This window comes from Pecten maximus, chromosome 12 (genome assembly GCF_902652985.1).
Source record: "Pecten maximus chromosome 12, xPecMax1.1, whole genome shotgun sequence".
NCBI lineage: Eukaryota > Metazoa > Mollusca > Bivalvia > Pectinida > Pectinidae > Pecten > Pecten maximus.
Window position 1 is genome coordinate 2,201,616 of NC_047026.1, and position 23,689 is coordinate 2,225,304.

The following is a 23,689-nucleotide window of genomic DNA, read 5'->3' on the forward strand; positions in this document are numbered from 1 at the left end:
TCCACTCACGTATTTGATGTTTGCTTGAAGTTAACCGAAATTGATTTGTTTTTGTTTTTGTTTTTTGTGGGGTTTTTTTTGTTGTTTTTTTTTTTTTTTTCAAATTCACATTCATTTTGATTTTTCAAACATCGCTTTTTGGTTTTTCTCATTTTTGGCCCTAGCTTCATTGCCGAGTCTTAGAATGAAGTCGGTAAAGAAAGTAGTTGTAATCGGCATATACTGAATCTCTCAATGTATTCTTATTCTATTGAGCAATATGCGTCTTATGTAAAATATTTGCAAACGGAACTGTCACTTCCATAAACATTTCCTATTGCACACAGCCTCTTTTTTCTTTGATTCATGTAACAATGGCACCGACCTATAAAACGTATCTTACCTTGATAGTTGGAGTAAAGACGACGCTAGTCAATTTAATTGTCAGCCCACTTTGGCCTTTGTATCGGGCCTGGATGGAACAGGTGATCTGAGGGGAAGTATTTGTGTGAAAATGTTAAAGAATGTTGATATTTATTCATAACCTGCGACAATTCATAATTATAAAACTTATATTAATGTATGAAATCAAATCAGTAATAAAAAACTTCAATATTTTTGTTGATTTTCGAATTATCTCCACAATTATAGAGGCAATTTAAAATACATTCAAAAACATTTTTGCTTAAACTAATCTACGATCAGGTATAAAGGTTAAATACCCTTTTGTTGTAAAGATTGTCGTTGATGCTTGCGACAGTAAATTTGTAATTATCCGTCAACCCAGACACTATATTCATTAGTTCACAGTTTCCATTTATGTTGAGGCAGACAATAAATTCCACATTTTCCTGGAATGACTTTTCAAATGAGCATGTGAAGAATGCCGCTCCCTGTCCGTCCACTCCAGGTCGGATACTAGGACGGACATTGTAGATAGGAAGTCCAGGTTTAGTCGGGCGTGGCGTAGTGGTTGGAGGCGAGGTAGGCTCAGGTGTCGTCGGCGCTTTTGTTGTAGGTTTTGGAGTGGGTTTAGCCGTAGTTGGCCGTGGAGTAGTGGTGGTAGGTGTAGTTGTTGTGGGTTTCTTTGTAGTCGTTGGAGTTGGAGTCGTGATATCATCTATAATGTTAAGTACAGTAAGAGATTATATTGATGCAATAAGTAACCAGAGTGATATCAATATTACTATATACATGTTTAATGTTCAATATTTGGTACATCACAAACTTTAACCAAATGTATGACAGCTAAACTGAGATGCATTGTTAGCACTCATATATAAAACTTCCCTTAACTTGTCATCATTAACACGTGAATGCATTACATTCGAGTATGAGCAAAAAAAACACTTTAAACTTAAATGGGCATTTCTTCGTTTGTATAAAGTTTAGGTCGTCAACATAAATTTACTGGAAAGTATGTCTTTTTTCCAAGTTGTGAAAGTTATAGTCTTTACATTAACTTCTCAAGATAAACCAAATTTCTTCTAGTATTAAGTCCTGAAATTTTTTAATTCGACCCGAAGTATCACTAATTACCGCAAAGACTTATTAATATATAATATGAATTTTTCTGGTACATTACGGCGTTAATTTCATTACATGTAGGCACAAACACTTATTTAATCATCGTTCAGACATAGATTTCATCAATGGAAATTGTACATGTTTCTGATGTCCAAAAGACGGAATGCCCCTTTAAACATTCTGAAGACATGTAACTAATACTTAAACGCTTACTATACAATGCGTTGTACATGTTTTTGATGTCCAAAAGACGGAATGCCCCTTTAAACATTCTGAAGACATGTAACTAATACTTAAACGCTTACTATACAATGCGTATTTATTTTTTAATGTTGTGTATTTAGATATATATATATATTTCTCATTATCGATGCACTATCCGGTATATATGTACCTCTGCAGATCCAGCCTTTTTGACAAACATCTGTAGTTGTCGCCTTCATTGTAGTTGGAGTTGTTGCCTTCTTTGTTGTTGGAGTTGTTGCCATTGTCGTAATAGGTTGACTAGTTGTGGTCACTGATCATGAACCAAAATACACAATGACAGTAGTTAATGTTTTAATTTAGCATTAAAAAAATCAAAATTATTTCTTTGAATAAAGAAGAAATATTTTGAAAGCAATAATCATTTTTTCGAAAAAAAAAAAACAACCAAAAACAAAAAAACCCAAAACAAACTCATATTGAAAGCGTAAATATAATTGTATTGATCATATAGATAAACATGTAGTCTTTTGTTATATAATGGCAATACACTACAAGTACGAGTTTATCAAAGTCCGGATTGGAACAACCGGTACCAAGTCTGACAACATGTATTACTAAATATAGTAACATGCATTCTTTTATTATATAAATACTTTGAATCTTAACAAGCTTCAGTAATATTTCATGATCCATAAAATGCTTACATTGTATAACAAGAATTTCGCGTTTCGTCTTTTTTTTTTATCACTTCTGTTGTCCTAATTGAAACTATACTCGCAACTTTAAACGCTATGTTATATCTTGTAGCCGCGAGAAGGCATTGGTGCACAGTTAACAATGTCACCACTTACCTTTACTTGGCGGGAAACCAGTGATGATGTCAATGTCAATGATGATATCAATCCAGACTTGCCAACACTTGATGGACTTCAGGTAAAAGTCTACCTGAGTTGTGGACGTGACTGACGGTGGCTGTCCCACGTACAGATGCTGGATTGTGTTGATGGACATCTGATGGGATATCTGTGTCGTACTAAAGTCTACTATCTGTGTGTCCACATATAAAATCAAACCTTTGTCAAGCGCCCAGGAGACCACGATCGAATTGAAGGAAGAGATGGTAAGCTTGTCTCTTGGTATTGATGCATACCATGATACGGTAGTGGTGGAGACGACACATTGGATCTGACCAAATCTGTAAACTAATGCCACTCCTGTTCCGTTCGTCCTCTCCCCTCCGCTTGACATGATAATGGTATTTTCCTGGAGTAATTTGAATTCCACTACCACCTCAAAAGTAATGCCCGATTGGCACTTATCAAGGTTGCCAAGACACATGTTGTTATGAACGCCAAAATCGATGTAATGTGTTGTCTGAGTGATGTGGAGGCCTCCCACTTGCGGGTCCACTGAAGCACCACCGTTGACTTGTAGGGTGATGTTATCATGTGTTATCAGGCTCGTCTGGTTGACTTGTGTAAACGACCAGTTGTACGTAACTATCGACTTGGGGGATGTCGTTGTTGGTGTAGTTGCTGGAGTTGTGGTCGTTGCTTTTGTTGTTGAAGGTGTTGTCGGTGTCTTTGTTGTTGAAGGTGTTGTCGGTGTCTTTGTTGTCGGTGTCTTTGTTGTCGGTGTCTTTGTTGTTGAAGGTGTTGTCGGTGTCTTTGTTGTCGGTGTCTTTGTTGTCGGTGTCTTTGTTGTCGGTGTCTTTGTTGTCGGTGTCTTTGTTGTCGGTGTCTTTGTTGTCGGTGTCTTTGTTGTCGGTGCTTTTGTTGTCGGTGTCTTTGTTGTCGGTGTCTTTGTTGTCGGTGTCTTTGTTGTCGGTGCTTTTGTTGTCGGTGTCTTTGTTGTCGGTGTCTTTGTTGTCGGTGTCTTCGTTGTCGGTGTCTTCGTTGTCGGTGTCTTTGTTGTCGGTGTCTTTGTTGTCGGTGTCTTTGTTGTCGGTGTCTTTGTTGTCGATGTCTTTGTTGTCGGTGCTTTCGTTGTCGGTGCTTTCGTTGTTGAAGGTGTTGTTGGGGCTGCTGTTGGTTCTAAAAGCAATTTCTCGTTAAGAATTTTATTGAGAATAAAAAGAAACCAAAAAAAAACCTATAAGATATATACATATATCATTGAGGTAATACGTTCTGTTTCACTAAGATACTGTTTTAGAATTAAAATTTGCTTTCAGAATCCTTTTAAAATCGACGGGAAGGGTGTTCACACTTTTGATTCTATATGAATAAAATTTGAGATGCAGCTGTTGACATTTGGAAAAATATCCAATTGAAAAATTAACGATGTTACGAATTTACAGTCTACTAATCGCAGTTATGTATATTACAACAGTTGAGCCCAACATAATTACGTCTTCATGAGAGAATTTCCAACAACTCATACAAAGCTATGCCGGTTGAGCATGCTGTTAAAAATGACAAGATTTGTCAACTTAGATTCAAACACGATTTCAGGCCTTACCTTATGAAGCATGTCTAGACCTCTGTAATGTTATGAAGTTATTTATAATTGCTTAATACATGCAAATTCCGCGTTTTGTCACAATTTGGCGAATCCATAGTATGACGTCATTACTTGACGCTGATTGACTGATGATGTCCCGGCGGAAGGTATAAAAGCCGGCGTGAACATAAGTAACGACTCACTTCTCCCTGAGCTCCGAGTGATCGGACGTACTGCCAATTTATCAAGATTTCACAGGACATTTTCTTCTATACTATCCCAAACTGTGGGCTACACAATCAAAAATGGAGGCGGGGGGGGGGGGGGGGGGGGGGGGGGGGGGGGGAGGGGGGGCGTTACATCTATATTATAGAATCTATAAATACCTAGCATATATGTAAACGTATTCGATATTGTTATAGATGATTAAGAACTGTGTTATAAGACATATTTTAGAATTCTGTCATTTGCCGTATTTCTATATTTCTATTGTTTACAGAAAACATTGAAACTATAATTTGATAGAAATATGTTGTAATCAATTAAGGATTCATGTTACAATTGCCATGTTCTTTTTCGTATAACCAAAAATATACTCACGTTTAGTTGTTGTAGTTGGTGTTGTCTTAACAGTAGTATACTCTACAAAACAAACAAGTCCAAGATAATGAAATAAACATTGACAATAAATGATGTAAACTAATTCTTTCTTAGTTTCTTTTAGTGTTCACTTTTTCATACTAGAAATTAACTAATAGGCAACTCTTCAAACTGAAACCTCCTGCAAACTTGTTAAGGCTATGCCTTGATCAACAAGTGTATGGCCATGGCGACGAAAGAAACAATTCTGTTTACGATTGATATGTCAAAAACTCATATAACAATTGATCAGGTAACAAAAGAGGATCAAGGGCCTGGCGACCAAGTTGTTAACGAATAAAATGTCGATAACTTTGTTATATATATCATACATTGAAGTACTAACAATTGAAATGGCCATGTACGTCATGTGATTTGTTTGTTTTTGTTTAATGCCCTATTAGCAGCCAGGGTCATTTAAGGACGTGCCAGGTTTTGGAGGTGGAGGAAAGCCGGAGTACCCGGAGAAAAACCATCGGCCCACGGTCAGCACCTGGCAACTACCCCACGTAGGTTTCGAACTCGCAACCCAGAGGTGAAAGGCTAGTGTTAAAGTGTCGGGACACCTTAACCACTCGGCGACCGCGTCATGTGAAGCCAAGTAGTTGTTAGACGGATTATAACCGCAATTATATTTCCCATCATTCTTCCGTGTAGATAATTTAATTGAATCACTAAAAAAGACGGGAAATGAAGAATTCGTGCAATGATCGGAATTAATTGTACAGAAATATTGAAAACTTTACCTTGAATTATATGTTCGTGAATGAGAACATCACGTGACGCCGTCCAGGCAAACAGGTTTCTGATATCAAGGAAGGTGGTGCTGGATGAACCGTGGCCCTTAGCAATAAGTAGAGAATGGATATCCGGTTGGCTTGGATTGGGGAATTTTATTGTATGGTTCATAAACAGATTACCATCGACGTATACAATAAACCCGTCAACTTCATTCCAGGAAACTTGGTATTTATGCCATTCGATGTGGTTAAATTCAATTTTCGATTTCGAAGTCCATAACCACCTGTTCCACTTCACTGCACAATATAACTCCCCTTTCCATAGATAGAGTGATATACCGGAAGTGTTCAGCAGATCACCTCCACTCGAAAAGATGTATTGTTTATCGGTGATGGTAGAGTTAAGGAATTTTATTTCTACATTCAATGTAAATCCATTGTCACAGGAAGTGAGATCTTGAAGGCATTGAATGCCTGTATTTGGGAGTTCCACGTACTGTCCAGTCTTATTCAGCACAAGCACGGCACTACCGTTTACTTCCGGTACAATGCTAGGTTTCCCATACACGGTGAAGTTGTGCAAAGGCGTTATCAAAAGGTTGTCTTTTATTGCTATGAAGGTAAAGTCCAACGAGTGAATGGGAGCTTTCGTTGTAACTGTAACACATGATAGAAATTGTCATTAGCCCGTCACTAATGTTATAGGGAACAACCAACCAATTGAAAAAATAGATTTTTGAAACATTCCCTGTGTATAGAAAGTTGATCCTGGGATAAAATGTCTGGCAGCCACTGATTGGCCAGTATGTTATGAAGTAAGAAAATAGATATGTAGCCTGATAGGTAACTATCCATAGGAAATGTTGATTTAAATTTTGTTAGTACGATTGAATTTTTCCCCAAAAGTTCACATAATATTAATTAAAAGGTAAACATTGAAGATTTTTGAGAATATTTACTGCGAAATTCACCAATTTTCAAAATGGCTATCCTGGAAACAATTTGAGCTGAAGGACCCAACTTTTTTTTTGATTACTTGCTATATGAGGTCCTAAACTTAAGTTATAAACCATAATTGCCTTATTGAATTCAAGAATTTCAATGATATACTCCAAAACGTTAACACTAAAGTCTATGGGAAAACAATTGGTTGGTTGGTTGGTCCCTATATTCTTTTAAACCAGCATCATGGCTGTTTTTACTTTCTAGTGTCGACAGTGTTCTATACGTTAATTATATTGAAAATTTATAACATGTTTTGCTTGATGTTGATAAATTCATTTCATCATGAAAATGATTAAACAATATAATTATATAATCTTCGATACTGCTGAGTAACGCAATAAACCAAATTATATTTATGCTTTAATACCTGGAGTTGATGTCTTCGTTGTCAGGGCAATTGGAGTGGTGCTTGGTTTCGTTGTCATTGCTGAAATGACATAATAATGCATAACAGTGCCATTAATCAAGCATAAAAATGAATGAGGTGATATATTACATGATCATCAAAATAGTATGATAGTATGATTAATATATGAAATATGTACAATTTTTATATCATATGACTTGATTTGATAATGTCAAAAGCTTCGTTCCCATTTCTGATATCTGACGAGATATTTTGACAGAATTAATCTTCTTTAAACCGAAACTTCGTACATGCGTTTGATTTCATGGTGTTGGTGACTTAGTTATGAAATTATTTAAAAGCAACACTGATGGTTTTAGAACATATTAAAGAGGTTAGCATTTAGTGAATTTTCGACATATACTGCATCTATAACTAAAATCTTATATATAGGTGCTTTTGCATGTACAAAATATCCATAAAATGATTCTTGAGGGTATGTATATATTGTAATAAGTACAAGTCAAGTCCCTATAATAAAAATGGCAATGTATATGCCTGGGATAGATATCGATATAAACTAGCAGATATATGCACCGGAGAAATGTACTTTTGATGATAAAGACACGTCTTTATTTTTTTTGCATTAGGCAATATTGCCTTTGAGCAGATACAAAACAATTACAATTTAAGGTGGAAATTTGATGTACAATTGAGTAGTAATACTTTAATAAGTATAATAAGGAACAGTAGTAATTGAGTTAGCCTGTGCATATAACAAACCAACAAAACCAATTTAGTAAGCAACAAAAAAAATCAGTTTAATAATCTTTCATTTCTTATTTCATTAGCCTATAAGCACTCTATGTATGTCATACTTACTGTAAAACGTCGCATATCAGAACGCTACAAATGTTTTCCCCACATAATATGTTTGCCTAGTTGATAAAATCACCAAATATACGTGGGGTTAATGTCACTAATTTCACCGTCATTACAGCGAAAATATTCAACCAACGAATATTTATATGCAAATAAATGTATAGAGGTGTTTTCTAAAGAAATCTGAAATTCTACCCCATGTAATAAAACAACCAAGCAATAGCCGCAGAAGTGACATAATATTATGTGCATAAGCTCATTGGATATGCGGTGTTTTTAATGCAAAACAAACTTGTGTATTATTATATCTAATCTTTACAGAACATTTTTCAAGACTAAAATGATATAAATGAAACCTTTATTAGATGAACTCACTTGTCCAAATGCCATGTTGGATAAGATAGGAGCGTTCGTAATCAACTACCATTAGGCTATATATCTCCATGGAAACGGTCGTGTGTACTGATGAGAATCCGTATCCTATAGAGAGGTCATTGACTGTCATTCCAGGTGTAGTCCGGATGTTATTGGTTGCTTCCCCGACAAGTATACCGTTATTGTATAGCTTTGATCCAGTTGTTATGCTCCAAGAAATTTCCAATTTGTGCACGATATTCATTTGAAGAAAATTCTTGACTTGAATAATCCAGATCTGCGATCTTGTGCTGACGACCAATTTTATTTCATTGTTGATATATAACAATGCCACGCCCATTCCGTTTTCTAGATCACCCCCGTTAGATAATATATATGTATTGTTTTCGAGATTTTTAGTTAAGACATCCAAACTTATTGTAAAGCCGTGGGTACATAAATCGATATCTTTAAGACATGATTGGAATTTATTGTTGTCAATGGATACGTAGGTATTGGTTCCATTCAATACGACCGCCTTCCCTCCTGATTGGGTGTTTGACAATGTCACGTGACCATGTATATTTAGCACCAAGGACGAAGTCGTTTGAATGGTGCTTCCAACAATACTTTGAAACTCAAACAGCTGTTGAATTATTCCTGCAAACATGATATCAATAACTATTTTACTAGCTTAATCTAAACCTTGCAAACTATTAGACCATATCAGACGGCAAGACATATTTGAACTATTAAGAAATTAAGAAATTCTAAATAGAACGAGATTAATGGGCGAGGATATCCACATATCAATATCATAGACATACTAATATATAGAGTAAATATCTAGTACGTGCGTGGGACACAATTGTGCAAGAGGCACCCAGCCACCAATTTTCAGAAAAAAAAGATCAGTCGATTAATATTTAATTTTAACATGTCCATCAAAGACATCCCAGATAACATTTTAGAGATACTTTTGACCTTTAACCTTGGCCAGTGACCGTCGGAATCCAATCAGGTGCATAGCTTGAGTTTTCGATTTTTCGATTTTTTTTCTCTTTTTGTTGAAAATATTATATAATATATAAATCTTGCAAGGAGTTCACGAGATAGATTTCAGTAAGCTTCGCACTATGACGTACAGACAAAGACATTATTTTAATCCACTATACTTGCTCTGTGTTGGTATGTTACTGACGTATCTCGTTTGCATGTATCAATGTTAAAAATTCGCTGGCTGTACTATGCATTTATTGGTACACGATGTGCAATATAATCATTACGGCGTGTCATGTTGACAATAGTAGTAATTAATTACACTTACCTGAGGATGGTACAGTCGGTTTTGTAGTACTCGTTGTTGAGGATGGTACTGAAATTGTTACGATGTTAACAATACATGTCAATTTCAATAATGATGTATATCCATCTTTCTTTTGAAAATCAAATGTTGATGATACATGATGAACCAACATAAGTATCTTACAAAGGATGGAGCTATACTGATGAACCAGGTGTTGACTGAGTACGGTACATAGCCATGGACCCAGCAATAATTAACATAATATTCACATGCATTTTAGGGATAATATTAGTCCTTTCTTCCACATGCAAGTTCAAAGGAGAAAAGGCAGCAATTAAAAAAATTTTTTTTTAAAGAACAATGCTATCGACAAAATAAAGTACCTTTATTGGAAAATATAGATTCCAACGACTTTTAGATAACTGGGCTTTTTTAACCATACGTTGGTAAATGTTGAATACATATAATTTTAAATTGCACTCTTAACAAAACATTATGACCCTGACCCTTTCACCAGAAAAAAAAGTTATAATTATTCCGTAATTAAAATCCCTGTTTTACTCACAGTTAATGACGCCTTGGTTCACCAAGTCTGTCCTCTTTGCGTCGTATGTTTTCAGACCATTGAATGTTAAGGATACCTCCATGGATGTGCTGACGTAACCATAACCCAGTGTTATCTCCCTTTGTACGATTTGAGGCGTTTGGGGGCGGGGCTGTGGACGCGTTGTGCTTCCAATCAGCTGGCCATTGTTTAGAAGTTCGATTCCGAGGGTAGAACTCCACGAGATTTCAAGATGCTGCCAGACGTTCATCACCAGATTGGTAGTAGTTTGTAAGCTCCACAGCAGGGTATCGGTAGATACAATGTAATGTAGTTGCTTGTTGGCGTAATACAGAGCAAGGCCTATTCCATCCGGGCGATCGCCACCATTGGAGATGATATAGGTCTTTTCCTCCAACTTGCCGAACATGACATTTAGGTTGATTGTGAAACCCGAGGAGCATGATCTGATATCTCTAAGGCATGATGGGAAATTAGCATTATTTACGGCGACGTAACTATTGACGCCAGACACATGTATTGATTGTCCGAGAGATGTGGTAGACAGGGTCACTTGTCCATGAATCGTGAAGGTCAGAGTCGTCGTTGTTTGGATCACTTGACTGACGATGGTTGTGATTTCGAAAGCAGTTGTTGTTAGAGTAGTGACTGTAAACAAAAGAAATGTAATTGGAGATAAAATTGAAATAAAATTTTCTTCGACTTATGATATCATTGTTCCATGAACATTCAGAGTCAAGCTTGTTCGTATTCTCATTGAAGCAGCTGGTGACTACCTCAATAAACGGCATCGCAAGTTGTCCAGATCAATTGAAAATAAAGATTCCTTTCCCAAGACCACTTGCAGAACAGCACAAAATATCCAATGATCCAAGATTTCTCAGAAATACATATCTCCAGAAAAGGAATCGAAACATTGAGATACAATTTTCATCAGATATGTTCTATCTCCCCAACTATCTATGCTTTTGGTTTGGTTTGGTTTGTGTTTGTTTAACGTTCTATTGACAGCCATGGTCATTTAAGGACGTGTCTGGTTTTGAAGGTGAAAAAAAGCCGGAGTATCCGGAGAAAAACTACCGGCCTACGGTCAGTACCTGGCAACTGCCCCACGTAGGTTTCGAACTCGTAACCCAGAGGTGGAGAGCTAGTGATAAAGTGTCGGGATTGTCATATATAGCATGAACACACTTACAAATCCGTATACGTATTTTGTATGTGCATACCGTTACTATCAATTGCAATTATATATACTACAGTAATGCGATAATTGACTGACATTATATATAAATGTATGAAATCATGGAATACTCACCACTGCAGTCGGATCCATAAAAACCTTGAGCACAGGAACACTGGTTCTGGCCGACACATGTTCCACCATTCTTGCAAAAACCAGTAGAGCACAGTTCTGTCACCATAAAGAAGTAGATTGTTATTTGAAATGTACTATAGGCTCCAAAGGTAAAATTACAGTTCAGCGAAATACAAAAGGGATTTCACAAAATTTTAATTTTGTTGCTTTATTTGATGAAGCGAATTAACAGTGAAAACTTGTGAATGGGTTCAGGTACATTTTGCACATGATGTTGAATACAGTATTTTCTCTAATAAGGAAATGCGGCATATTCAAATTAAGAAAAGCAAACTAATTCCTAATTCGCATTCCTTAATCACGCGTACTAGTCATTCTTTCTTTATCCAAAGAGCGTAAGAAATCATTCTTCGTGAAAATATTGGTATTTAGAAATTACTCTCTTTTGACGTCGTTAAAACCTTATCTTTATCATGGTCTACTTTCTTAAATAAAGTAATTTCAAAGTTCAATACTACTAGTTATTATACTTACTTGACGGATCACAGCCGAGTACATCGAAACGGAAACAAGGAGCTTTCTGATTAGTCAGGGGGTATATCCTCAAGGCATCAATGGCGACGTGAGGACTGACATTCAACCAGGATTTGCTAATGGTGCTGTTTGCTATGGCTTCAAGGGACTACAGAAGAAATTTAACAAATAAAGAAATTCCGCAACCCTGTTTTTTTTTGTTTTGTTTTTGTTTTTGTTTTTTGTTTGTTTTTGTTTTTGTAAATAATTTATACAAGTTAGCTTCATATAAAAAAAAACCACGCCATAATGCATTTTCGTTCCTCGTGGGAGTAATTTCAACGAATTCTAATGTTGAACAACAGATCTATTAAACGTTAGTAAGATTGAAATTAAAATGTTTTGCATCGTATGCATGAAAAATGGTTGTCTTAATGCTTGCTTATGATAATCATGTCACCAAAGTATTAAGGAAGTATACATATTTTTCTCTTTTTTTCTCTCTCAAATAATGATATTTTTGAGATAAATTCTATCAACATTGTGGTGATAAATTGATGTAAGTATTCATTTTGCATGAAGAAAGCATGAACTCCAAAATCATAATTTCAATAAAGGCCCCTTGTCTTGAATGGTTAAATGTCATACGCTCAAAGAAACGCGGATAAATGTTTATGACTAATGTTTCTTTAACAAAATCTCAAGAACACGTACTGGTGCAACAACCCTCCATTGCTTAAGAGAATCTTCCGACAGCACGACCTCCAGTCGAAAGGTCTTCATGAATTGTGTCGGTGGAGTGAGAACCCCGGGCATGGACGGGGGCTGGATCTCTAATCCACCAAAGGCCATTTGTGACGGGAATGTGACCTCGTACCAAGGTTTGGAATCAGCCGGGTCAGGACACCAGGCTCCGATAGCGTCACCTGTCAATAAGTGTATATTTCATAACTACCCTGTTATTATTGCCGTAGTACTGTGTATATGCACACGCATAATACTATCTAGGGAGTCACGTGTATTGTGACGTTGTGAGGTCAAAGAAAACAGAATCAGATTACGTGCAATCATGTTGAATTGATAAAAATCACCACGATTTTTTCCTTCTTTTTTCCCCTTCTGAACGCTTAAACTTTATAAATCTCTTGTGAAATTGAAACTCATATAAGACCAACATCATACAATTTGATACATTTAAACTGAAATCAAATTTAGCTGTAAAATATTAACACCTAACAACCTGTAAAAAATCTATTATGTATATATGAAATATCAAGGGTAATTCAAATAGCGTTTAATTTTTCGAAATATGTTGAGAATGTCATTTATCTACATGAAAATGAAGATTTGAGGATCTTGAAATATCCCTACCTCCACAGCAGTAGTTGAGTCGTCCCATATCCTTGGTTTGGCTTCGGGCAGAGGAGGATGTACGTAAATGATCGGATGACAAAGACTTATCTCCCAGCCCTTGTCTGTCCATGCAAGCTAGAAAACCAAATACCTTAGATAAAAATCGTACTGGCAAATATCTATTGCATGCATTTAATTTAAAAAACAATGTTTCGTTAACAAATAACTAAATATTAATAAAGGTTGTGCAACGTATCCTTATATTTTGTATGGTGTTCTAAAATAATTTGCTTCATTAGCATTAACTTTATACATTTTTTCTAACTTGAAACTGGTGGTGTTTCTTTCCTGCTTTTATAACATATAATTTCAAGTTGATTTATGTTTTTAATTTAAAACGATCGCATTTCGAACTTTATATATACAAGACGTAATTCGAAGTAATAACGATAGAATGATGAAGAAATGTGAAAGTCATGATGACGAGGTTTTACTTTATGTAAAAGCGTGTGTGTTGCCTTCTTATCAGTGAGTGTACCATATGGCTCAAAGTCAAGTGCGTTCCTAAACAAAATAACTATAGCAATACTCACCGTCTACGGGTGGTTTACCTATAAGAAAAAGTAAACAAGTGTCAACAACCATTGTAAAACTTGAATGAAATCTAATTTTGGCAAATCATATTAATTTTAAATGACATCAAATTGAAAGACACAATTACGATGCTAAGCGGTATGTGATAACTTGCTTAAGTACTTACTTGTTTCCGTTTCACAGTGATTCCCGTTAAAACCGTATGGACATTTACATCCTGCGTTTTGTATGCATTGCCCTCCATTTTGACAATCAGGGCAGACATCTGTACAAACAAATATCAGCTTACTAGAACAGTTTTATTTTAAACGTCACCTGATATGGTAAGTAGGCAACAACTTTACTACATCACGCTGTTGTGTACAACTAAAATACTAATATTACAAATAAGTTATTTTATTTCATTTTTACAAGTAAAACATCGAAAATAATTTATTTTACAAAAGTGATATTTTCACTAGTGGTAAATATTACTTTTTTTTTTATATATTTTTCACTATTGCAATTGAGAGATATATTTTTTTTCTTATTTGACCAATCAAATCACTGCTTACAAACGACAATGGGAGAACTTTAAAGCTGCCCCGGTATATTTTGGTATCAAGTGTAATTAACAGAATATCCAGCAGTATCTTCAGTATTACCAAATGTATTTCACTCATGTGGCTAACATGGATAAGCAATCATGAATAATGTTAAAATATTAACCCTACTTGTGAAGGTTGTTTGGTATTACTGAAGTTTGGTTTGTTTTTGTTTAACGTCCTATTAACAGCCAGGGTCATTTTAAGGACGTGCCAGGTTTTGGAGGTGGAGGAAAGCCGGAGTACCCGGAGAAAAACCACCGGCCTACAGTCAGTACCTGGCAACTGCCCCACGGAGGTTTCGAACTCGCAACCCAGAGGTGGAGGGCTAGTGTTAAAATGTCGGGACACCTTAACCACTCGGCCACCGCGGCCCCGTTCGTGTTTTAAACTGAAGACAGTAGTAATACCAGGTACAAAAATAACTGAAGATACTGTTAGATATCCTCTACATACTGGTGCGATATTATAACAATATAGCGAACTAGATTTTAAGACCGCAAGTGAAAATACAAATCAATTTTGATGAATATTTTTGATTTTCATAGAGTTCAAGAATGTCTTCTCAAAGCAACCCTTATAAATAATCTATGACGGTTGTATAACCAACAGATGTGTCTCGGTGATGCTCAAATATACGATAAATTGATTTCAAACCAGACAATATTAACAGTATCCACGACGGACCATCTCAATTAGTTAAACTAATATAAGTTATGATCCTTATAACAGAAACAGTCTTTGACAGTGCAATCACACCTTTCGGAGAACAGCCAAAGAGTTGCAGCCGTATGCAAGGGATGCGGTCGAAAGTCAAAATGTTTATCCTCATTTTGATGAAGTTACTTCCTCCTGCATTCATGATAGATGCTGAATGATTATGTAGCTCTGCATCCTGATGAAGAAAATGAAAAAAATATCATCAATTAGAAATCCATTGGAACCAGTAAATAAGACTTGATGTTGAATTGTCCAATAGCTATTTAACGATAAACTTAGTCTAGATTCACGCATAGGAAACCCAACACGGTTTTGTTGTATAATCATATATTTCTAACGTTGTCTGTCTGTTAAGTATTGGTTGATACTTATACGTATACTTTGGCGTTATAAAGCCCGTTTTCACTCGCCAATAGCTAATGTCATGCTACAAAAAAAATACAAAAAAAAAAAAAAAAATAAACAAAAAATAGAAAAAACATCAAAACAAAACACACAAAAAACAACAACAAAGCAACAACAACAAAAAATAAAAAATAAAAAAAACAAAAAACAAAAAACAAAAACCACCAAAAGCACGTACATACATTTTCTTTTCCCCCCACCATATTGACCATGCAAAACTTCTCCCATAAACAAATATAAACAAGTGTATAGTCCTTGATTTGCACTACGCGAAGTAATATTGCATAGTGAGGGGTTTGGAACTAAAGTGGACTCTGTGACCAATTGCTTAGGATCTAGTAGCCATATCACTAGTGGTCAACTTTAAATGACAAGTACGCCATCATCTAACAACTGCTTACAAGAACAAACATGCTCTGATTATTATGGTTATCTGAACTTCAATTTACATGACAGTTATCATTACCACCATCCTTAATTTACTTACAAAGGTTGGCGCCAGTTGGAGCCATGACGTGTGCTTAGCAAACACCGTCAAAATCTGAATCTGCCTCGGGTTCCCTGAGGTTTTACCCCCCATCAGGTGGATTTCATGTACGATGGTAGGCTCTGCAAAGTCTATTTCTACCCAGTTATCACTGGAGGTATTGTCGCCACACCATCCTTGTCCTGCTCGAAACCAAAGAGAGAGATAGAGGAGAGATAATGTAATAATTTGGGATGTAAATTCTTGTAAAAGAATCATTGAGGTGAAAATTGATTGTGTCCTTCATTGTTATACCTAAGTAGCGTATCCATGTACACGATAGTTATACTGAAACTTATCAATTTCTTTGATGTCTAAAAACGTTAAGATTATAACTTTGCATTGAGGTATCATTTCGGTCACGTGTGACCACACGCAAATGATATCCTTTATCGTCTTTGGTCCTACAGTTCGTAAAGGTCATGAGGTCGGTGCTATCAGGCGTGACAGGCGTTTCAGTGTTCTGTAAGATCTAAACTATCAGCATTATTCTGGCATTTTTTATTAATATAAATCAGCTGTCCAACTTAATTGAGTTTATATTCGTGTATAACAATGTCATACAATTTATAAAATGAAATTGCAATCAATTTTGGGGCGGTATAAAACTATATCTTGAATGTAACACATGTCGGAATGTATCCACACGCCGGCATAAAGTTATTCGCTGGTTAGAACAGAAGCACGCGATCCAAAATCTTCATCGGGAATGAAATTGACCGGAGTTCACTAGTTTTTACTCGTTAACGTATTCCGCCTTTTACTTACCGTCGTCTTTGATTTGCTCCTTGTCATTGCTATGTGAAGACACCGATATCATGTCTAACGAGACCTTTCCCTCCTTCCATAAATCGTTCATGCAATCTGTTGGTATAGAGATACGACAAAAAATTGTTAGTTACATACGCCGGTAACAACTTTGAAAGAAGACATTAACAATGCATATACAGACACTTTATGATAAAAAGTATAACAAGTGAAGAACAAAAACAAAACACTTCATATTTACCGTAGAATAGCATCACCGGAAGTAAACAGAAGTCTCTAATAATCAATCATTCAATTAAATGAAATTAATATTCGGAATGAAGCATGACGAGTGAGAGCCCTCTTGTAGGAGGACATTTTTGCAACTGTTTGTGTTTTCAAAAATAAAATTTGTTGGAAACTAAAAAAAACAACAACAAAAATGCATAAACATGTATACAAGATGTTCAAGCTCAAAAAGAGTCACTTTGGAATATACATGTAGTGTGTACGTTATTCTTCCAGGAATAATGAAAAAGTCGGTATCCAATCACAGAGCTGAATTATTTAGTATTGATTATGAAAAAAAAAAAGAAAATATAACGGGATATTGAAAGTGTTCATATCCACCACACGGCTTAAGTTTCTAATATTTGTTTACTTTTTTACCAAACATTTATCCATATGACATGTAGGAAAGTTAATAAAATTATCAGAATGTTATATGACCAGTTAGCAGTATACTGCATGTGATCAAATATCCCATTCGCCATTGTAGATATTTGATGTTATGAACATTTGAAATCTATACAAATATCAAAGTTTTTTTTTCTTCATGCATCTACATCGTGAAATAGTGGCAATTTCCTGTTGAGAACCGTTAATCTAGCCATCATTGACAGTGAAGTCGCACCACCCAGCCAGTTTTTATGGGACAAGTTGACCTGTAGTTACAAATTGTAATAATCTTGCTTAGATAAATCCATTCCTAAAGCCAGATTATTCTGGCTTCTCGGTACTTAAAGTATCCGTTAAATAAATACTGACGTAGTTGTTGCATCTATTCCAATTATAGAATTGCAAAAATATTTGTAAACCTTCCCCTCTCTTATGTCGTATCGGAGCAACAAGTATTTCACATTCAATTACTTGGAAATGCAAACCCATTTATCTTCGGTGATTTAATTATTCGTTTTCGTATGTCGCTGTCGACAAAGTTCTCGTTGTACAGACAGAACAGTGTTATCAGCATTTGTACGCATAGATAAACTGAAATATATCAGATGCCTAATACCAGTACAAGCATTAGTGTCAAATTTACTTATCTCTTTTATTGAACAAACATGATGTCTACAAATTCCTTTCCTATTATTAAATATCTATTAAGTTTGTTTGGGATAGATCTAGGCCAATATTTCCAATGATAAAATAGGCATATATGTAATACGAGCGATATCATGTAAAATTCGAAAATGATTGAATAAAAAAGGGATACAAATGCAAAAGAAATATGTTTTAAACTTTAATGTCTATTCTGAGTTTATAAGTTTCTGTTTCTCTATATTTTTGGCCCTTAACATCAAAGAAGAACCATGAGCAGGACGAACAGCTGTACAGTTTTATATTATTTATACCATAGACGAGCCCAGGGTAGGACGAACAGATGTAAAGTTGTATATACTTTATACCAAGGACGAGTCCTAGGTAGGACGAACAGATGTAAAGTTGTATATACTTTATACCAAGGACGAGTCCTAGGTAGGACGAACAGATGTAAAGTTGTATATACTTTATACCAAAGACGAGCCCAGGTTAGGACAAACAGCTGTACAGTTGTATATACTTTATACCAAAGACCAGCCCTGGGTAGGACGAACAGCTGTACAGTTGTATATACTTTATACCAAAGACTAGCCCTGGGTAGGACGAATAGTTTTACGTTCCTGTTTCTATGGTACAATACATTGACCTTTTTAAAGAGTGAATGATTATATTCATTATGAGGTTCGTTTATTACACATTATATCTATCATAAATTACAGCGATTATCAATTATAATTATTTTCAATTACATTTATGATAATCTTTTTATTTAAGTTATATCTATTATAATTTTTGTAGATAACGTTTATTGAAAATAATATTTATTTTTTTATCCCATCCAAGTATCTGATATATGTGATATGCATGTCGTTCACAATGAAATAGCCGTAAACATACTAATGTTTGAACTTAAACTAGATTGTCTTGCAATAAAACCCCAGATCGTTTGAACTATCATGCAATCAATGCACCAGTCACATACTTATCTGTTCTTACGAACCTATAAATCTTTACTTTGATTTCTTATGTTTATTGCCAGCCTCGAAAAGTCCTTACCTACCAACTGTAATGTTTGACGTAACTATTTACAGGTGGAATTCCACTGTGTCAGATGAAAGGTAGATATTATGTTTATGATAGTCATAACTTAGGTGCGTGGGCGGCACAACATCACGTAGGAGACACCGTTACAAAAGACACTGGCGGGAGTATTTCAAGTTAAGCATCTAAATCAACCAATCAGAAGATTGGGAAGCAGTCTTTTTTTAACTTAGTATACAAACGTAGAAAATACTACTTCTTTCATATGTTTATATGTTTATTATTAATTCAATGACAAAATATACCACAGCGTCAACTCATAGGAGCAAATATTACCGCAACGTCACCTGAAAGGGACAAAATATACCAGTGTCAACTCAATGGGACAAAATAAACCACAGCGTAATCTCAAAGGGAAAAATATACCACAGCGTCACCTCGAATTAAAATATTGTGACACAGCGTCAACTCAATGGGACAAAATAAACCACAGCGTAATCTCAAAGGGAAAAAATATACCGAAGTCTAACCTGAAAGGAAAAAACCTCTACCACAGCGTCAACTCAAAGTGACAAAATATACCACAGCGTAATCTCAAAGGGGAAAATATACCACGGCGTCAACTCAAACAAACAAACTATATCACGGTATCATTTCAAATTGACATTATACAACAAAGCGTCAACTCAAGAGGCAAACTATACAACAGCATCAGCTCAAAACATCAAATTATAGCAAAAGCATAACACTAGAAAGAAATATACAATAATACCACAGAAACAACAAACATTGAAGACAATACCACAACATAAAATTGTTGACCATGTAGAATTTAATATAAAGAGTACTACAGCCCCTTCAACATAAGCCTCTTACCTCGAACAACCAGCCGAGACAGTTACAGACTAGCTGTATGAAAAGCGTAATAATTTCATTTATCCCCAAATTGTTGATTGTTAATTTTCCATTTCTCGGTAGTAACATCCCTGTTTTCCTACCTATGGTGTTTATATGTCTCATCTGTTTCAATATTTAAGAACGTGTGCCCGTCTTCACTATTTCTGTGATACGTGTCTATAACTGAAGGAAAAACTAACGTAAGGTTATGACAGATGCAGGAGATAAAGTTTGATGGTCGACGTCTCATTTTGAAAAAAAAAAACACTTTCCTTGAACGATATCGATATCCTGAGTAGTTCTCGTTGTCACTATAGATATGAAAACTTGGCGTAACTTTGAGTTGACCTGAATTCGCATCACGGGTGTCGTCGATGAAACAGAAGTCGTTTACTCTTCCGGAACCCGTTGTCTTATTCGACATGTACTTTGTCAAGTGTCTTAACGACAATCGATATTTTTGTTCATATTTGCCCTCTTTTGTGGATTTTGAGTTAGCAATACGGTTTGGTTTTAATGTTAGTATTCTCTGTTATTATTTTCTCACTGACATACACTTAAAACAAACAACATGACACGTTAGATATATTTAGATTTTAAAGGAGTGGCTATGTCTTACGAAATTTATTGAGCGAGTGTAATAAATTCCACATGATATAGCCACGCGTTATCTGATGATAAAAATTAAATCTCTTAACTTATTTTTTTATAATGAAATGGGGTGCCTACTCGGTGTGTATGTCTTTTCTCTACAAAGACGAAATTGTTTAAGAAATAATTAACGATGAATATCCTTGTCCTCGTTGTATATCCTGCAACAATACACGAGTCAAAGTTGATTATTTCTATTCTACCATGTACTGTTTAGTTCTGAGATCGACCTCTTTCTAATAGAAAAACAGCAAGGAAACCCCGAGAAAACCTTGTAATTTATTTCTTGAGTATTGCATTATTTGATGGAATATACAGGCAGTACAGTACTACGATCAAGAGCATCTATTATATGGCTTTGATTTTGAAAATTTAAAAAAAAGGGGGAAAAAAAGAAAAAGAGGGGGCTTCCATAGGATTCGAACTCGCGTCGTGACAAAATTTTATTGAAAGACTAACCCATTAGCCCACTCGGCTATAGTAATCTTTTATAAAACGGGTGAATATTATATATATAAAACTGTAACAGCCGTGACTCGCGACCGTGCATTATTGGCAAAAGCGTGGGTTATTGGAAAATAATACATGGTTTTAAACCAATCAAAACTGGCGTTGCATAGCAAACATGGTAGAATTAAGAAATAATTAACGATGATTAGTGTATTGTTGTAGGATATACAACGAGGACGAGGATATTTTGCAATTAAATTAATATATTATTGTGACGTCAAAATTATCATGACGCCAAATAAGTGTTATTGAACATTTATTATGATATTTATGACATAGCAATATACCGTGGTAGAATTGGCCAGTTATATGATGAATATGTATTTAACATTTTTAAATAAAGCACGCATATCTTTAAAATAAAAACAAATGACTTAAAATGTATATATGATATTTTGAGATGATCGTAAGTCAAACTGAAAATATCTTAATCTTGGCTTTGACCAAAATATAAGCTGTTATGTATTCAGTTTATTTAAGTCAGATATATATGAAGCAACAATATGGTTTGCACTTTGTTGTCATGGATAAAATTATTAGAATATGGCGTCAAAAATTAAGCAAACGTATTTCCTGTATAAATGTCTGCTTATAGCATGCAGGTAAAAGACAGACCTAATAACAATGTGTTTCCAGGGTACTGAATTTATTTATTTAACAGGCCTAACAAGTATATAAATAAATACTAGAAATAGATAAATAAAATAAATAAATAAAGATAAAACAAATAAATCAATAAATATCAAAATCATTCAAACATTGCATACTATCGAATCAATTTCGTTGTGTAAACTCCGTACTTGGGGAAAGCAAGTATGTTACCTGCTAGAAATGAAAAATTCACAACAGGGAATTCGAATATCATACATACATGTAAAGTTAAGTGTTTCAGTGAATCGTTGGGTTATTCAGTCAATGAAGAACTTAGAAAATGTATAGGGACAAATCTTGGGTTTCTGTTTTTAGATGACATTTCCAGGCAATGATTACACAATTGTATAGTATAACTCACCTTTATCTTCCAGTGCGCAGTTGGCTAATCCGATTATGGTAAGTAAGAGCAACAGTCGTGTTGCAAACATGTTGTTGTTTCTGTTGTTTAGTTATTCCTCCTTTTGGGTATCAAAACGAGCACAGGTAACAACATTAATTTAGATCAAACTGATGTTTATCAAAATTCAAAATATTTTCAGGCGCTCAATTGAGCGAAATATAGATTACAAACTATCACTTTTCCTTAAATCGTTTCCGTTGTAAACTTATTATTGCAAATGTAAAAGTATAAAACAGATATATTTTAATGAAAACGATTATTGGTGATAACAGGTATATCATATTACTCGTGTGCATTATAAGACGCGTTATTTCATATGTGTCATAAATAGGACAATTATGCTATATATATTTGAATATATTTATATATACATGTATATAATTTAGCGTGTGTTACCCACATGAAGACGCGTTATTCCTTATGTTCCTTGGGAAGTTACAGACACCAAAAAGGATAGATTAATTCCGGAAATTTCTTATATATACTCTTTGTTCTGTTACCACACCCATGCCTACTATTTCAATTTTGATTTGGATACGTCATACACTAGATATATGTCTTAGTAGGTCGTTTAAAGTTCAGAGGGGACCCAATCCCCGCCGAGACGGTTCCTCTATCGAGTAGCAGAGGTAGCTTTTGTGACCAGGAGATTTATAAAGGTATCCCCTCCTGGGTCAATATTGGCTGTGTGGGTGCCTGTCGCTTGGAGAAGATAACGTCTTCACTCGACATAGGATTTCTTGTCTCGGATTTACCATCGGTAATCGCATAGTAGACAATAATATCGATAAATTTCATTCGGTACATCTTGTGTCGTTTAATAAGAATTTAGTGTAACGGCTCTTATCGAAGATAAAACCGTTCGCAAATATTCAGATGTGTCACGATTGGAAAAAAAGCTTTGTTAAATTGGGTACGCCCAATACTTTCTTACATATTATTGATGTCAAAATCAACAGTACCGTGTAAAAGTAATATATCATGAGGTTATTTCATATGAAGTCAATACGATTTACTTAGTACTTAGACTGCTTTGATTTATTGATATCTACGTCGTGATTTTCATTTTATCCTGAATGCTAATTGAAATAATACACAAGAAAGTCCCAAATGATAGAGCTCTCGTTAAAGGGATTTTGTCGCAACTGCAATAAATCTGAAATATATTCAAACCCTGATATTTTAAAACTGATGAAATTATTATTGATTAAAAATATATAACACAACAATGGTCATTTCACAACGAATCTGTAGAGTAGATTTGACGATTTTTACTTCAAAATTTTCAACATTTCTTTTTCTTATCGCTAGCATGCAGGCGTTTACGAAGGGTACATGCATATTTGATAAGCTACCACAGAGTTCTTTTTAAGCATACTGAATTTCTCAGCAGTGATACATATTCAAAATTACACTGAGACCGCCATGGCGTTTAGCGTATCTATTTTTTAATGTTGTTGGACG

The 23,689-nt window shown here is 35.1% G+C and overlaps 1 protein-coding gene across 1 annotated transcript; it reads right to left on the minus strand.

The window, feature by feature from the left end:
• Positions 1-680: 680 nt before the first annotated feature.
• On the minus strand, positions 681-22,781 carry LOC117339704 (uncharacterized threonine-rich GPI-anchored glycoprotein PJ4664.02-like). Its single transcript, XM_033901420.1, is given in 21 exon segments — positions 681-1,099; positions 1,901-2,010; positions 2,367-2,387; positions 3,230-3,746; positions 4,756-4,797; positions 5,541-6,191; positions 6,907-6,966; positions 8,143-8,781; positions 9,449-9,496; positions 9,993-10,640; positions 11,308-11,403; positions 11,842-11,989; positions 12,535-12,746; positions 13,192-13,308; positions 13,767-13,784; positions 13,934-14,032; positions 15,111-15,246; positions 15,964-16,145; positions 16,771-16,866; positions 22,184-22,283; positions 22,626-22,781. Coding segments are annotated over 20 exon segments (4,329 nt in total). The 5' UTR covers positions 22,254-22,283; positions 22,626-22,781.
• Between the last annotated feature and the right edge of the window lie 908 nt (positions 22,782-23,689).